Source organism: Mycena indigotica (assembly GCF_014461135.1).
Source record: "Mycena indigotica strain 171206Taipei chromosome Unknown Mind.scaff0018, whole genome shotgun sequence".
Classification (NCBI taxonomy): domain Eukaryota; kingdom Fungi; phylum Basidiomycota; class Agaricomycetes; order Agaricales; family Mycenaceae; genus Mycena; species Mycena indigotica.
The window spans coordinates 393015-410821 of NW_023503017.1; the positions used below are offsets into that span (position 1 = coordinate 393015).

Below are 17807 nucleotides of genomic sequence, written 5' to 3' on the forward strand. Positions count from 1 at the left end.
CCCTGACAATCAGGTCCAATCTGCTGGGCTGGACCTCATAGTATACAATGATATATGGGCCTCACAGGTGCCAATTTTCCTATCAAAAGTCATTTCCCATTTTTATACTTAGGAGTTACTCTCTTGCAGTGATAGGAGTTGAGGTGTATTATACCATGATTTTCCGACAAAATCTCGCAGGAGCGTAACACTGTGGGAGTTCAGGAATAAATGGCACCTGTTTTGATCAATTATATGCCTAAAATTAATGTGCCAAAAAAGGATTTTTTTCCCCTATCTCCATTTACACCGGAAAAAAAGATTCACCTGTATGCTCCAGGGCCCTGATATTTATCATATAAGTGCATATAAATGAACATTTTTGGTGCAAATAGAGGTTTTTTTTTTCTTTTTTGGTACGTGGATTTTAGGCATATAATTGATCGAAACGGACCCAGTTTATTCCGAACTCCCGCAGTGTATATTTTGCTCTTTCCTCCCCGTGTTGGCCGTGTTCAACGCGGGCTACGGCCAACGCGGGCGCCAGGCCATGCCGGATCACCGGGACCGAAGATCGATACCCACGTCACACCCACGTCATCGCTCTCTTTTGCTTTTTGCCGCCACCCACGGGGCCAGCGACTGCGAGAATGGGGGGCCATGGCACAACACTGTTCGTCGCTTTGTCGGCGTACGCGAGGGGGAACTCACTACCACCGTCAAGTCCACTGGCAGCACGGTTGCATTGACGATTGCGGCGGCTGTCTCAACTTGTCTATCGATGACTGACCACTGAGACAGCTCGAGGATGCGTTGAGACGCGGAAGAGCCATTCAGATCTGCGCCTATAATGCATGCTGTTAATGCAACTCAATGAACCGGGGCATCATCGCTTCCAGACCGGACGTCTACTCCAGAACTTCCAAATCCGGTACCACAGCTGTTAACTGCGCTTTCGCCTTATAAACACCCCCCGGACTTTCGCAGCAACGCGGCCTTTACACCATGGAGTCCCAAATCACCCTCGTCGATGCCAAACCAACCATTTTAACCTTCTACCCAAATAGCATGGTGTCCGCGACCGTCTCTGCGCTCTACACAATCACGACGAACTCGCTCGACTGCACGACTATCACGCACGCCCAGACGGGCGCCATCGCAGCAAAGATCACGCGGCGTCTGCTGCTCCCGGACAGCGTGTCGTTTGCCGGCCCGGACGGAAAGCTAGAGGCGGTTCGGATGGGCAAGTGGATGCGCGACGCCAAACCGCAGACGCCGGGCGGCCGGTGAGTGCATCCGATTTCTTGCTTTGCCTCGCCGTTTGACCGTGATCAGCTCAGGACACATCCTCGAGACAAACACGGGGCTGCGCTGTTTCATCTGCACCCACGTCGAGCACCGCGTTGCAGTGTGTTTTCCGAGTCCTTGTCAACTCGAACCTTCCCGTGATGATGCCCACACAGCTCTTCCACGAAGGGGACCCGTCAGATGCGAAGCCGCTCGCGCGCTGGCGGCTAGCCGACCCCGAGGCACCGCTCAGCGGCGTGGCGCTCGTGCTCGACGGCGTCCCCGCCGACTTCCAGCTGCACGTGCTCGTCGCGTTCATCATCCTCGAGCACCGCATGCGGGCGGACGAGAAGTGGAGTCTGACGGCCGAGGCACGTGTCACGCAGGACGGGTATAACTACGGCGCGCGTACGCATGGGACAGGGCAGTACATGGAATGACGCTGCCTATACACCAGTGGCCCGGGATGCTACACACAGACGGCAACTCGCTGAGAGCCGATATGAGAAGGGATCTGATACACTATGTCCATTGTTCTATGTTCCTATCTATCATGTGGATAGTAGTCACCACTATTCTTTGACTGATGGTTGTTCGACATTCGGCATCCGGCTGTGGGCCCGTGACACGCCGAAATATTTCGGCGTCGGAGGGCCGGTGTGACGCGTGACCGCCGAGCTGAATAAATTACTACAGTATAATGCTCCATGTATGATTTGTAACCCAAGTAATAAGTATAATGCTCCACCTGTACACGGGTTTTTTTAAAAAAAAGCCTTCTCATTACCATAAATGCTCCATGTATGTATGATTCAGTGTAACCTAAGTAATGCGACGAGGTCGCCGGATTTTGGCCGGATTCATCTCGAACCCTTGAACCCTTGCTTAGCTGAGTAATTATTAATCCCAGCGGCGACACACCGCCGCGAATGACTCAGGATCCGCCTGGCAAGTAGTTCAGGGTCATCGGCTTATGCGAATGGCATACAGAAGGGAGCAGAGTGGAGCACGGTGGAGCGGCGCATCAGATGCGCCGTCGGCTGCAAGGAAGCAGAAGCAACTGACCGCCAGTAGTATAGAGAAATCAATGGACGTCCTGTGGCGTAACGCGTCAACGCGCCATCCACTGGCTATTCCCGCCAAGCCCACGTTGTAACCTGCTGCTGCCGCAGCGTGAAGTTTCGGCACCGGTTCCGTGCGGCCCAAGACGCCGCATTTGAGCTTATGATCCGAAAAGGCGGTGCTGTTGTGCCCGCGATGCGATCGCAAGCGCAACTCACGCAGGGCGTGACCGCGACCGAGATCCGGACGATCCGATCACTATTGAGTTGCCGCTGCGCAAGTTCCGGGAGATCCGATCATCAGTTCGTTGTGCGCGGTGCCGCACGACTGTAGCGTTGGGCTGTCCGGACTGCCTCGGAAACAGTAAACTTTAGTAAGGGCGACAAGAAACAATGGCTTTCGGACTAATTTTTGCCGTGCGGCAGTGCACAAACGCACGGCGGAAGCGAGGCGAAAACAGTAGACCTGGCGACCACGGTTGTTCTAGAAGCATATATAAGCCCGCCCATATACGATGAATTTTCAGCCGACTTCCTACAGTTTCCTCTTTTACGCAACACTTCACGACCCACATAACGTTAACGACTGATGATTCTAACAATCCTCTTCTCCGCACTCTTGCTCCTTGAGTTGCCCATCGCCCAGGCTGGACTTCTGCCAGCACCAGCATACCTGCGACGCGCTGACGAGGGCGTGGCCGACCTCGGCACGCCACCTTCACTCGTCCCACTGCGTGAAGTCTTCGGGATCAAGTTCCCAGACTTTGGCGCGCTGCTACCCGGGCCTGTTGAGAAGACCGGCCCGGGCGGTGAGGGCGGTGAAGCTGCACAGAACGTACCCGCGCCGCCTTCGGCGAATCCCCCAGTCGAAGACCAGAACAGAACTGGCCAGAACAAAGAGGCCGATTCCACGCCGGAGGACCAGAACCGTACAGGACAAGACAAGAGTCAGCCCAACGAGAAAGGCCCGGAGGGCGATGGCGAGAAGGGCAAAGAGGGCACTGGACGCGACAAGAGCGGCGTGCCCGACCGCGAGGGCCACAAGACCGACGACGCCATCAAAAACGACCCGAGCGACGCGGACCGCGCCAAGTGGGTGTTTCTCCGCTTCCAATATGCTTGCAGTACTGACACGATGCGCAGGAAAGCCCCCGTTCCTGGCGGCGAGAACAAGAGCAGTGACGGCGGCAACAGTGCGCCGCCGCCAAGTGACCGAGAGGGCCACAAGACAGACGATGCAATCAAGAACGACCCCAGCGATGCTGACCGGGCGAAGTAAGTTCTCTGTTGTTCATCTGACGCGTGGTGCTGACCGCTTCCCAGGAAAGCTCCGCCTCGCGTCCCACGGCGTGTGCTGTTCCGCGCCTGAGTAGGCGGACGGTGGAGGGGAATTTCATGGACTAATCATTGGGTTTTTTTCTCATGGACCATATCACGGGTTTCCTTTGACGGACATAGTATCGGTATATGTTATCAGTAATGCCTAGCACGTATAATCACTCACGAATGACCACCAAATGACTACATACACACACATCATCTTCAAATTCATGATTGCACGAGCTTTGATGCATGAGTTGGATGTCATCGTGGTGGGGTGTTGAGAGTAGCCTGCCTTGGGCCGCAATGGCACATGCTGTAAACACTTCCAGCCATCAACCTCTTGGACGGCATGAAGGGTAAAAAAAGACGATGTGACGTGGCAATCAGCATTACATCATCGTTTCAATCCATTACATAAGGACTTCTCACTTGCTTCTGCACCATGATGACGGCGCCAGCGGCCAGCTGCGCTCCCCAACGAGCTGCTCCTTGGCATCTTTAGCCACCTGTTGCCATCCGAGCTCTACAGTGTCGCCCTCTCCTCCTACCTTTTCCGCTCCCTGGCTTACGACTTCTTGTTTTCAACTCGCCACAATGCCATTGAAGCTTCATGTCGTCAAGCTTGACATCAAAATTTGCAGCTCCCCCGAGCTCTGGCTCGCGTTACTGGCTCCCAGGGTAGCTCAAAGCATCAAGATGTTAGTTAGCTCCTTCAGCCACAGTCAGCTTGCCGGGCTCCCCGTATAAACCTGCCACTCGATTTCAGCGGCTTCCCCTGCTTTATGCTGCATTTCCCGCGGTGGAAGACTTCAGCGCGGAGAGCTAGTATGGCGGCCCGCCGTCTCATGCTCTTCCTACACCCGTGGTTTCCTTTCTCCCTCGCCTCAAAAAACTCGATGTGGACGCGACAGGCGTTGTGGCTCTTCTTTCCGTGGCGTATATCCACGATTTGATTCGCGGGGAAGGAGCGCATGAGCTTTTCATGTTGCTTGTTCCCCTTAACCCCGCCCGCCTTACGACGATCCGTGCATTACATGTACGGTTGGACGACTGTACCAGCGCTATCCTGGCCGCGCTATGCGACCGTTTCCAACGGCTGGAATCCCTTGTGACGGACCTGGGAGCCTCGCTGCCGTACCCTCGTCCAGGGGACACGGAATCGGTCCGCCTTTGCTTGGTTTCTAATCAGTCGCTGACGAGTGATGCAGATTCTCGCGCTTGTGACGGATCTCCCGGCGTACCTCCCGCGTGGGCTGCGCTGTCTGTGCGTATATTACTTGGACGCGGAGGACGAGAAACCCGCGGAGTACTTTGCTGTCCCGGACGCTCACACGCTACAGGCGCAGCTTCTTGCCCGCTGTCTCGCACTGCAAAATGTCGAAATCTGCGCGCCGTTCTTCGAGCTAAAATGGTATGCTTCGGCCGGTATGGATCGTACGCGTGACGTTACGCTCGCTCGACACTGTTCAGAGTCGTTGATTTAGATTAAGTTGGAAGTCGCTTGAAATATACCTTGACGGCTTATAGTTTGTTCCCAGATTGAGATTGAACGAGACGCAACACATCCGCTTTCAATAATTTATCCAAACAACATACAAGTTTCCCAATTCCACCATACCACCGAATCCCGTACCACCGGCCCCTACACATAGTCCAAACGGGACAGCCACCGGCGCTGGACTGGCGCCTTCCTGTGTATTGCGTCAGCGATCTGTATTGACTCTGAAGTTCGGACTTACTTTGGTCTGTTAGCGTCGTCCTCGCCATTGGTGATTGCCTCGATCGTCTTGGTTCCCTCGCGGTCTGGCACGGTGCTCTTGTCGCGACCATCGCCGACTGGTGGTGGCGCAGGCGCAGGATCCGGCTCTGTCGCCTTCTCCTTTCCAGAAGTGTCCACACCGCCCTGTTGAAATTCACCGTCTGCATTGCCCTGGCCAGTGCGGTTGACATCGTTAACGACATCAGCGACGCGGCCCTCGCCGCTGGGCCCGTTCCCCGTTGGCGGTGGCGCGGCGGGGTCGGTGATTTGGAAGTTGAGGTCTGGACCGTCTGGCGGTGGTCCGACGGCGAGGTCGGTAGCAGTCGGCTCTTGCGCAACACGGATGCGGACCGGCCCGGCGAGCGCAGCGGGGAGAAGAAGGAACGCGGAGAGGAGCGGGAGGAACTGCATGGTGTGGTCGTCAAGACTAGAGGTGGTGAGGCGGTCAACGCTGGGGTCTGCCTGAAGCTTGTGGAAGGCTTATATACGCGTCGCGTCGCGAAGCATTCGTCGCGCACTGGGCACGGACATGTTGTCTGCTTCAACCGTCGCCTACTTAGCTGGCCATTTTGATGTGGAAGAGGAACTTATGGTTGCCTGGAGGCAGCCAGGAACTTTTCTGTCGCTGGACACGGTCACCGTCGTTCAGCCCTGCGTTAGACCTGCGTATCGGGGTAAACCTGTATACAATATGCTTCTCGTCTTTGTACATGTGACACAGCTTATAGTAAACTTCGCTGATTTCTATGCAGGCGGCATATCAAGACAGTTACAGGTTCAGCTTCTTCCACGCCTGCCAATAATCAACACTTGGCTGAAGTGTCAAACCCTGCTTTAGATGCGCGGAAGTAGTTGCACTTGTGTTCGCGTCGTCGGCTTCCTCGGCGAATCAAAACGCCCGGCATGATCCGGATAACCAGTAGAGGAGATAAGGAATAACCAGCTCCTGGGCTAACGTTGGCATACTTACGCTGTCCAGCCAGCGGTTTTCCGTCTTGACCCACCTAGGCCTCATCCTGAGGGTGCCCCGCTCACAAAACTCCACACCAACCACACCCACCCGTCACCGCGCGCGTGCGGAATGATCGACGCGCTTGATCCGCGGTGGCGGCGCGCTCCAGCTCCACGGTGAGTCGGACCGCAATTCAAATTCCATCAACGGCGCGACACAGCGGTAAATGTGCCGGGCCCTGAATGTACGATTTGGATGCGGATCCCGGTTGAAATATCGATAAACGGCGATACGACGCCTTCAACCGCACAGCCGGATCCATCGCGCTTGCATCTAATGGCGCTGACTGAGACAATAGTATATAAATGACATAGTTTGAGTAGTGCTGGCCAGAATTATATTATGGTTGATTAAGCATTGAATATATACAGAATGATATGATACTTAACCTTGGTTGATCACTTGAATATGATTATGTTTCAAGTTGGATATATCATGTTATGTTATGACTATACTATATTATAGTCATAGAATATTCAAAATATAGTAGGGTGGATGATCACAGCTAAGTATTTCCTAGTCTATGTATTTACTAATATTAGTCTGATGTAGCCCTACTTCTGATACTGTAGCATTTTATTCAGTTCGTATGTCACGTGTCACAGTAGCTATAAAATTCGAAATTTTTTCGTATGTCACACCATTTTGCTCAAAATCCTCTCCCAAAAAGGCAATTTATGACATTTCCGGGCGCCTCCGGCGCCAAGAGTTTCCTAATTAGGAAATAATTCGAATTGATATTTTCGTATTGAATGTCACACCACTTTTGGCATTCAAATTGAATAAAATACAACAGTAAATGTCATATTATCTATTATATATAGTGATCCCATAAACCATTCATTACTTCTGGTAGGAATAAGTTTCAAGAGTGATCACTTTGGGAGTGATGCCTTTGATTGTATTTTGAGAGTCCTAGTATGGGTCCAAGGCTGCAATTGGAGAGGCCCAAAGGAAGTTGCCCAGACAGTCAAGCATATATCTCATGCTTTTTTTTTTCTAGTAGCAAATATGTCAAATATATCCAGAGATATACATACTAGATTATAGTTGAATATATTCATAACATCTTCATATTTTGCAGCTGAATATGATTATACTATATTACAAATATATTATTGCGTTGGAGCTCCAAATATATATGATATGATTATAATACATAATAATATAATCATATTTGGCCACTACTAATGTGTAGCATGCTAGAGAATCAATTCTTATATGTAATCCCGTGCTGAGTCCTGGATTCGCCACTTAAGTTCGGAGAGTTCCGGCCCCCAATCGCAAGTGGCCGCCCACGACGACGAATGACAGGCAGCGCCGGCGCCGGCGCGCGATCGGCCGTTGCGTTGGCACTGCACGCATGCTGACTCTACCTTCCGAGGCAGACCCGTGCGGACAAAACACGCGTGCACTCGTATTGTATACGGGAGCGTTGAGCGACGATCTGCACCCGAATCAAAATAGAACAGAACAGATCGGAAGAAAGGATACCGATCAGGGCTTGGCGCCCACGACGGCGACGGCGGCAATAATCGCGCAAAGTGGGTAATTTGGGGGTGCGCGATTAGCGAGGGGCCGTCGTGACGGACAACGGTGACGGACGTCGCTTGTGGTGTCCTTCGCAGTAAGCCCAGGCGTGCGGGTGCGGGTGGGCGGCGAGAAGCCAGCAGCGCCAACACAGGCCAACACAGAGATCTGTGTTGGTGCGTCTGCGTCTAATCATAGATGCACGGATGATCAGTTCGCGATGGCGATGGTATTGGTGGAGTGTACGTACGTACGCGCCAAGCCGAGCGCATTACGGAGCAATTATGGGGGTTCTCAGCGAACCCGAGCGCTGCATAGTCCAGTCTAAGCATGTACGCGCGCGGTTGGCCGGGTAGATGGCGTAACCTGCCGACCGCTCCGTACCCTGAGCGAGCCCGCGAATCCACGCAGAGATACTCCCCAAATCACACCCACCAACGAGCAGCGCCAAGCCCAGGTCGTCGCCAGCCATCAGATCGGGAGAAGACGTTGCGTCAGGGCCCCTCGCCAACATCCCCAACCGAACACAGACTGCAACCGAGCGCCCCAGCGCATAAAAGCCCGGCGGCGCACTCCACATCCCTTGCCTTCGCCCCCCCTTTCACACACACTCACAACGACCTAGCGTCGTTCTTTTTTGTTCTTCTCTCTCTTTCGACGTCGTTCGCCGCGCTTGCGCTCCCACTTTAGTTCCACACACTCCCTCTTCGACTACAATCAACCGTTAACCACACACAACTGCAATGAGACTCGCACTTCTGTCGACACTCGTGCTGGGGACCTCCGTTTTGGCTGGTGCGCTCGTCTCTCGTGTTTTCCGTCTGTCCATACTGAGATACCAGGCAGGCCCGCTCCACCTCCGCCAAGAGGAAGGCAAGGCCGCCGTGGGCGCTGCTGGGGAGAAGGCTGGCGCTACCGGTGCTGCTGGGGAGAAGGCCGGAGCTGCCGCCGGTGAAGCCGCCGGAGCCGCCGCCGGTGAGGCAGGAAAGGCCGGTGCTGCTGCCGGTGGGGCTGCTTCCGCCGACTGCGTGCGCTTCAGGAGCACGGTCAATAACGCCCAACGTGAACTCACACGACTCAACTTCATGTCCGTCCCTTTTTTTCCCTTCTTTCCTCGGCACTAACCCACCCCAGCAACACCAACGCAGGCATCAAGGATGCCCGCCCCATTTTCGACGCGCAGCTATCCCTCCTCGACGCGCTCGCCGCCGGTGAGAATGCCGGTGCGGTCAACGCTGCGCTGGGCAAGGCCAAGACTGCAGTAGGCGCCATCGTCGTTGAGTGCGTGTTCTATCTTAGGTTCACTGCGGGTTGCTGACTTGACACAGAGGCGCGGCCGGCCAGAACAACAACCAGAACAAGGGCAACGCGGGCGAGGCTGCCGGCGCCAAGGCTGGTGAGGCTGCTGGTGCCAAAGCAGGTGAAGCCGGCAAGGCCGGAGAAGCCGCCGGAGCCAAGGAAGGCGCTGCCGAGGGTGCTAAAGCCGGTGAGGCCGCTGGTGCAAAGGCCGGTGAAGCGGCTAAAGGCGAGGCCGGTAAGGCCGGTGAAGCTGCTGGAGCCAAGGCCGGCGAGGCTGCTGGCGCTAAGGCTGGCGAGGCTGCCGGTGCCAAGGCCGGTGAGGCCGCAAAGGCTGGTGAAGCCGCCGGTGCCAAAGCTGGTGAAGCCAAGGAAGGTGCCAAAGCCGGTGAAGCAGGCAAAGAAGCCGGGTTCGTCTCCTCCCCGTCTCTCTCTTCCCACAACTGACACCCGTCCCAGCGAAGCCAAGGAAGGTGCAGCAAACAAAGGGTTTGTCCTCCCCGTTTCCTTTCAACCTCCCCATCTAACGCTTTCTCAGCGCGGCCAAGACCACCGAGAAAGAGGCCCGCGGCCCGGGCGGACGCGGCGGCAAGAAGGGCGCCAAGGGCAAGAAGGGCAAGGCTGCCAAAGGCAAGGCCGCGAAGGGCGGCAACCGCAACACCGCCGCGAACCGACAACAGCAGCAGGCGAACCAGAACGCGGCACGTGTCCAGCGCGCCCAGGGCCTCGTCGACCAGGCGGTGCAGCTCGCGGGCAAGTGTCTCGCTGCGGGTGCGGGTGCTGGTGAAGCCAACAATGCGGCAAACAACGGCGAGGCTGCTGGCGAGGCCGGAAAGGCTGGCGAAGCTGCTGGTGAGGCCGGAAAAGCTGGTGAGGCTGCTGGTGCTGGTGCCAAGGAAGGTGAAGCTGCTGGCAAGGCTGGTGAGGGCGAGGCTGGCAAAGCCGGTGAAGGCGAGGCAGGAAAAGCTGGCGAGGCCAACGGCGCCGAAGGCAAGGAAGGCGAGGCGGGCAAGGCTGGTGAAGCTGCTGGTGAAGCTGGCAAGGAAGGTGAAGCCGGCAAAGCTGGTGAGGCCGGCAAAGCTGGTGAGGCCGGTGCTGCTGAAGGCAAAGAGGGCGCTGCTGCTGGAGCAAAGGAGGGCGCTGCCGCTGGAGCCAAAGAGGGTGCCGCTGCTGACAAAGAAGGCGCCGCTGGAGCCAAGGCTGGCGAGGCTGGCAAGACCGAGGGCAAGAACACCGCCGACGGCGCCGGTGCGGCCAAGTAAGCCTTCCTCTCTCTATTTGCTCTTCTCTTCTGACAACTCGTCGCAGGAAAGTCGCACGCAGCATGCGCATCGTTCGCCGTCGCTTGTAGTCGCCTAGCATGAGAGTTGTAGACAGTGGTTTTATGGATTGTACTTACATACGTGCCCGGAGCGCAGCGGAATGGATAGCATTGAACGAAGCGGGCGTGTATAATCATAAGTGATTGCTCATTTTCACTCAAGGTAGAATCAAGGCTTCGAATGCGTTGGAATGACTCTGCGCCAACCGCGAGATTAAAGTGCGATGTCCAGTTCAAGTTTGCGTGTCTGTAAATTCTTACCGAGCTCTGCCACACACACGACCACGACCCCCCTTCCAAGATCAGTATGAATGTGATTTGTGTCTTTTTGGTCTTGTGTTTGATTTCGTTAAAAAAATGTTGAATGGCCGTTCGTCCCACTTCTACGCATGCTGGCTCAGTCCGTTGGGCTCCACCACCCCATCCCACTCCAGCGCCAAGAATGGCACCATGAGCTCGACAGCGCTCAACGCAGCACAGCGCGTGCGGAGCTGTGTAAATAGGGTCCGCGGGTCCGGAACGACAAAGTTCTCAGCAGGCTCGTCAGCCTCTGAGTCCATGTAATAAAGGCGGAGCCGGCGCAGGCCGCGCGGAAGGAAATCAGGAATGGCAGCAACGAGAGCGAGAATCTACGTTGCTTAGTCATCACTTCAGGCCCCGGAGGAAAAGAAAAAAAACATCACGCACCGCCTCTGTGTCTGCGTGGGTATGGTCTTTATGCGATACATGCAAAGCAGCCTTGAAGTCCTCCAATGCAGGGAAGCACCCGCACAGCGCGGCGAACGTCGGGCGTTTGCAGTTTTCGAGTTGCAGCTCCAGGCTTGTGACAGTGGCTAGCTGCGCGGGTGGGACCGCGGCGAGCGAATTGCGCAGTGCTAGGGCTTGGGACCAGCGCACCGTGAGCTGTGTGACCGGGCCGGCTGCTGCCGCAAGGAACGGGGCAGCACCAGCGTCATGTATGTCGAGCTTTGACAGCCGGGGGAGCATTGCCGGGTCTGCAGCCGGTGCAGGCCACCCTGACCCGCCGTAGCCGTCCACAACGAGTGACTCCACCGCGGGGAAAGCGGTGTTCAGCTGGGGAAGGACCGACTGCCGCGGCCGGCAGTCGAGTGGCAAGGCAAGAGTCGTTACGTGCGGGAAGACAGGCAGCGCAGTGAGAGTGATGTCCGTGAACCGCGTGCCAGTCAGCTTGACGCCAACCAACAACGTGGGGGGTGAACAGCGCAAGCCAGCGGTGCAGCTCGCTGCAATTGAGGATGGCGAGCTCGACGGCGCGCAGCTTCGGAAGCGCTGGGACCGCGAGCAGACACGTGATGGCGGTGAATGTGTGGAGACCGCGTAGCTGGGCGAGCGCCTCGACCGCCAGCGCGGTGAACGTGACCCGTTCCACGCGGAGGGTGTGCACCTTGCGGAATGCGTCGAGGGTAGCGAAGAAGGGCAGGAGGAGGGCGTGTGTCGCCTCGTCACCAGCGAACGGTGACTCGAATGGACTGCGCTTGTAAGGTGGGTCCGCGAGGCCCGGCTTGCGCTGCAGTCGGTTGAGCACAATAGAGGTGACATGTGGGGCTATGCTCTCCGACGCGAAGAACGCAAGCTTATCCAGAAGGTCTTCTTTTTGGTATCCTGTGGGGCCTCGCAGGACGCGCGTCTCGCTGTCGAAGGCGTACGGCGTGAAGTGAAAAGTAGCGAACACAAACTCGCAGGCCAACGCGCGGAGTAATTGGGAGCAGAGCGCAACGCTATGCACATCCGAGGGCGGCAGGTCAGCAAAAATCTTCAAGAGGAGCTCGTTCGGAAACGCAGCTGGTGTCGTCGTCATCGTCCAGAGGAAAGTTTATTGACGTGGGAGTCGGATTTAGGTAACTCACATAAGTAGAAGATCCGCGATCACTACGATCAATCTGTATCAACTCGTGCCAGCAAGAACTTAGATCAAATTTTTAGATCAAATTTGTTACCAGTATATCCGTGAATATCCATTCAGGTGAGGAGGAAACCACGAATCAAGTATTTGTGCCCTTTATTTCTTTCCGATATCTCTCTAATACTGTAAAGGACAAATGTTTAAATGTTTACTAGACAGGGCTGGGGCTACACCCCAGCTTTGAAGAGGAATGGGGAGTAGGACTCAGTCCTGTGCCAGAAGACCTGGAAGCGGCACATCACAGATATGACACTTGATGATGCTAATGCCATCACGATTCACAGTATGATCATAAATTCATTACAACAATGAATATTTTATTGTGAAATTAGTGTTAGTGTGCGTTGTTTAGTGAGCCGTTGATGAGTGCAGAGTGCGGACAGCAAATGTGCTCTTTAACCAACCTAACCAACAAAAACAACCAAACTCCACTTTTTGTAGAGAGAAAGATGTATAATGTCGAGTAGGAAAAGTCACAAAACCCAAAAATTGTCAAGCCTTGGCACAGATGTGTAAGGTTGTAGGGTAGATACGAGTTTCTTGCGAAAAACATTGATTTTGTGTGCCCCAAAGCGTACTATCGACGAAACTCCGCAATAGAGAAGCGCGAATACAATGCCTGGAGAGTTTATACTCGTTGGATCAGGACTAACTGCCTTAAACCCTCTGAGTTGTCTCAAGTCAGGAACTAACTGCCTTAAACTCTCGACCAGCAACCAAAACCCAATAAACAGCAACCAGAACTCTTGTATTCAGCAACCGAAACCCAGGACCCTCAACCAATAATCCTTCCGACACGATGATACTATTTCAAAAGAGCTAGCAAGATAGATTGACGAGCTAGATCACCAGATACACCTAGTAAAGCGGGGCAATCCGTGAACCTGCCAAATACAAAACAGAGATATAAATACTAAACAGAAATTGATAGAATCAGGGAAAATCATGAGTAAGAAAAGTAGTCCATGTGCATAGTTGTATAGGTATCGTTTCGCCATACGGCCCAGAGTCAAAAAGCCAGGTCCAGATGACTGGTATCGCATATATTGGTGTCAATGACCTGTGCAAATCTTCCGTGTTCGCGACCATCTAGCTTTGCTTGTGAAGTATCCCTCGATCTTGATTAGGATAAGTGGATAGCTCTGCTTCCCAGCTTTCGATTGACACCCATAACTCGTATCTTGTGCATATGGCCTCAGCGGTGGTTGTCCCAACTCTCCTGGCGCATTTCCAATGTTCAGATGATCTGTTCCTCGACAGTGTTTTAGAGTCGCCGTTGATCACAGGTCCAGGCCCCAATCAATTGAGTAGGTTTTCGCCGTTTAACCGTCCCTTGGCACTCTCGATCCTCCAGCATGATCCGAAACCACGTTCCAATGATGTCAGTCGTCGATGCCAACAGAGATAGGGGTGTCCCTTATCTAGGAGAAGTCGATCTCGAGCCTCCAGTGAGCACCAAACCGAATATGCCTTTTAGTTTACATTCCCTTTGGGTATTTTGCATAGGATTGGATAGATCCTAGCAAGAGACAGGCTCTGCAAACTTTTCCTAGTCAAGACTTTGGAATCACTGAGCACGATTTGATAGATTTTGACTGGTTCTTTGACAGATATCTCCCTAGTTGACCATTCGGGACTCATGTCAACTCTGAGACGTGCGCTGAGCAACGAAATCAACAAAAATAGTCGTTTCCTGGTCTGTCCCAGACTGCAGCTTATCACCGTACCTGTAGATATTTAAAAAATAGCCTGGTTGGAGCCAGTGGATGTGATTTCAAAAAAGCCCTTGCTAACCAGAAGCTGCCTTCACTCCTCCCCTTGCGAAATATGATTTAGCATCGGCTTTGTCAGCATCGATACTGCCATCATTGGGACCATTTTTGTCCTCTGGGCTTTGGCCGCTGTTCGCCAAGCCTACTCCATCAGCACCGCCCGGCACCACGTCATTGCTCAGTCATCGAATCCCGCCCACGACTGATCCACCGTTGCCCCCTCCTGCCAACAATGCCAAAGACTAAGCTATCATTCCCGTCTCTATCGACAATACCGCCATTCCCGCCCCGCCACCCGCCTGCTAATGCTTATCCCGTGGGGCCGTGATTCCCAATCCTGGCCAGCAAGACTAATCCCGTGATTCCATTCCTCACGTCGTCGTCCCGCCCTTCCGAGGTTATCAGTGCATCAAACGTGCTCCCCTTGCCCACACCCGCCCACGCCCGCCCACGCCCATGCCCTGTGCCCTGCCCCTACCCACCACAAATCAGGATAGGATAGACTGGCTATGTAAGGAGCTTTGTACACGCTCAAACTCGCAACAACTCATGATAGACTCTTATCGCACAATTAATGGACTCAGGTACTCTACTTGCGCAAATTCTTCTCCTACTCAGTGTCTGAGTTCTCGTTCGCCAAGACCTCTGTCATCCAACATCACAGATATGCCATTTGTGAATCGATCACACACTGTCACCTGTTAATAATCTTCGGCGAAGATTCTTCGCCCAAGTCCCAAAGAGTCAAAGTGTCAAGCAGCAAATTTTTGACAACTCTACTTGCGCAGATTCTTCACAAGTCTCACCCAGCATCGACTTAGTTCAAGAAATCTTTCCTCGCAAAGACTCTGTCATCCAAAATCACGGATCTGCCATTGGTGAAAATCATAGATCTTCGTAAATCACAGATCTGTCACCTGTTGATAGTCTTCACAATTCACAAAGAGTCAAGGACTTGCTGCCAGGGACAGCGGAGGCGCTAACTTGGGTTGTCGAAGTAGAAGTCGCTACAACAGGACCCGCATTGACTGTGCCCCCAGGGACGGTGCCGACTTGGGTTGTTGAAGAAGAGCTTGAAGCAGAAGTCAAAGTGATTCCATCCGAACTGGCCTTGGCTTTCGATTTGGCCGGGGCCTTGCTCTTGGCTTTTGTCTTCGGCCTGGAGTCAGCAGCGACAATTTTGTCTGCGTCATCATGCACCTCCATATCGTCCACGCCGGTGCCCTCGCTGTTGTTATCATTCCATCATGATTCATCGGTAATATTCAGTGCATGACCAGGAGCCTCTTCATCTTTCACTCAACCCGTCACCTTCAACCTTGTCCACTCGAAATAATGTCTGCTTCCGGTGAGTGACCGACAGAAGGGACAGCAAGTACTGACCCTTTTCCTAGCTGGGGATTTGCAGCTCGGAGAGCGTTGGGCCATAAGCAATGGAGATCGACTGGTGCTACCTTCAAGTTTGGCTATGATAACCTACAACATTAGCTGCCAATGGCTCTCTCAACTCAAAGCTGCACGTATCTTGTGTGTTAGCATTCCCCGGCCCTTGTCCTTTTGTCTGGAAGTGCCACGCTTTCATGCACAAGCGTACCAAGCAGTCGATCCTGAGCTGTTTGCTACTACAGCAGGCGAGGTCGTCGAGCGGCAATAGACAAGATGTTTCCTTCGCGTCAACTCTAGTGAGTTTGTTCTTTTCGCTGTCACAATTTCGCCCCAGTCCTGACCAGTTGATGCGGAGGCAATAGTCGCTGATTCTATTGGCATTTGAAATCATATTTTCACAGACGAGCATAGGCGAGCCAGCGGATGATTTGCAGATCTTAGATAGCGGAAACCCTTAGCCTGCAAATCCATTAACTTTCCCCATGAGTTACTTCAGGATTTGTACTGGAGCTGAAGAACTTCCGGGCCTACTGAGATTGAGGGGGGGAAAGGAAAGGCCTAGCCATCCAGTACAGGCAACAGCAAAGCCAGATTTCGCTTGCCACGCCTGGAGCTTTAAGACGGATGAGAGCACTGGTGCTGAGGGTACTCGGTGAATGCGGCTAGCAACCGGGTCTAGAATATTCCATGCAGTCACATTGGGCATCAGGCATCAAGGTGGCATCATGCTTGTGGCTTGGTCTCGCCTGCGAGGCTTGGCCAAGCCTTGCGCGTTTTGTGAGCCAGGTGAGCGCCCTCTGCCAGTGTCCTTTCTTCTGGTTTGTGGCTGACGGCTTGTGTCTAGACGTGGGGGACGGCGGGACGACTTCTACATCGGCGAGGAAGACGACGAGCACTTTGAGGCCGACCATGGCTATGACCTCAGCGCCGACGGGGTCTGATTGTGTGGTCGCTTTGTCAACTTAGAGGCCTCCCAACGCCCACCAGAGACGTCAGCGGCAATATGCCAACCAGAAGCGGACCAGTTTACGGCTTGGACTCCTGGCGAAGGAGAGTTTGGGGCTGTCGACCCTGCAATGGCGGATTCAATCTCAACGTTGTCCTGGGACATCCCCGATGATCCTAACTTGCTGAAGCGGAAGCGTTATGATAGCTCAGTGAGTGGTAACAATCTCAAATTGAAAAATCTTATAATAACTACTCAGGACAATCCAAATCTTCTCTAGCATCGCTTAATACCACTCTAGGTCGACACCCTCATTCGCCGCTGACGTGCTTGCTTGCCAAAAGACAAACAAGGACTAAGTGTGCAAGTGCCTTCAGAGCTAACAAACTCCTCAGGAAACTCAACACCAAGAACTCAAGAACTCAAAAGAGAACTCAAACTCAGAAGGGAAAGACTGGGAGGGGAAGCACTGGGGAGGATGATGCTAACTACTAGCTATGGACAGGCTTTTATAGACTAGATAAATAAGGGCTAAATGAAATAGAAACTAAAATCAAATGGAAAATGAGCAACAAAGTCAGGAAAGATAGGGAATGGAAACTAAGGTAGGAAATAGCAACTAGAAAAGGAAGTGGAAACTAAAATAGGAAATCAAACTGGGTGACAAAGTGTGACTTGTGACGAGCAGGCTCGTCACCGCGATGGTCTAGGCGACTACACCAACAACAAATGATGCCCATATTGTCAAACGGACCTTGCTGACGAATATATCCAGTGTGAAAAGTGTGTACGAGAGATGCACTGTCTTACTCCCTTGCATAGATTGAAGGTTTGTGTCCTTTTTGAAAGGGTTATGGTTTGCTCGAGGATTTCAGGAATGGAACGGAGAGTTTTGGACCACTGTCTGGATACACTAATCACCTGGCCCAGGGGGTGCTAGCAGGCTGCTAGCAGATTTAGCCTAGATTTTACCACTACGGCTCGCTTGATGATGAAACCCGCGACAGCAACACCCATCCTCCACAACCCGAGCATATCAAGCTCTATTTGCCATCCAACCTTGGTGAAAACAAGCGAAAAGTAGTGAGCATGAAGCGGATCGTGGAAACAGAGGCTCATTTGCGAAAGGGGCAATGTGGGGATGCGCTTCAAGAACTGCGAAAGCAACTGCACGCAGCGCAGCATGTGTATTGGTTTCACGATAGGAATAT

The 17807-nt window shown here is 53.4% G+C and overlaps 3 protein-coding genes across 3 annotated transcripts; 2 read left to right on the plus strand and 1 right to left on the minus strand.

Annotated features, from left to right (window-relative positions):
- Nucleotides 1-984: 984 nt before the first annotated feature.
- MIND_01406600 (uncharacterized protein) lies at nt 985-1706 on the plus strand (the record flags this gene model as incomplete). Its single annotated transcript, XM_037370466.1, has 3 exons — nt 985-1265; nt 1315-1387; nt 1443-1706. 3 exons carry the CDS (start codon nt 985-987, stop codon nt 1704-1706), a joined length of 618 nt encoding a protein of 205 aa, XP_037213058.1.
- Nucleotides 1707-8694: 6988 nt separating this feature from the next.
- On the plus strand, nt 8695-10598 carry MIND_01406700 (uncharacterized protein; the record flags this gene model as incomplete). The annotated part of the gene is made up of 7 exons (XM_037370467.1): nt 8695-8746; nt 8798-9038; nt 9086-9232; nt 9280-9657; nt 9707-9736; nt 9786-10505; nt 10556-10598. The coding sequence occupies 7 exons, from the start codon at nt 8695-8697 to the stop codon at nt 10596-10598; spliced, it is 1611 nt and encodes a 536-aa protein (XP_037213059.1).
- Nucleotides 10599-10951: 353 nt separating this feature from the next.
- Nucleotides 10952-12387, minus strand: MIND_01406800 (uncharacterized protein; the record flags this gene model as incomplete). The annotated part of the gene is made up of 3 exons (XM_037370468.1): nt 10952-11197; nt 11256-11812; nt 11877-12387. 3 exons carry the CDS (start codon nt 12385-12387, stop codon nt 10952-10954), a joined length of 1314 nt encoding a protein of 437 aa, XP_037213060.1.
- Between the last annotated feature and the right edge of the window lie 5420 nt (nt 12388-17807).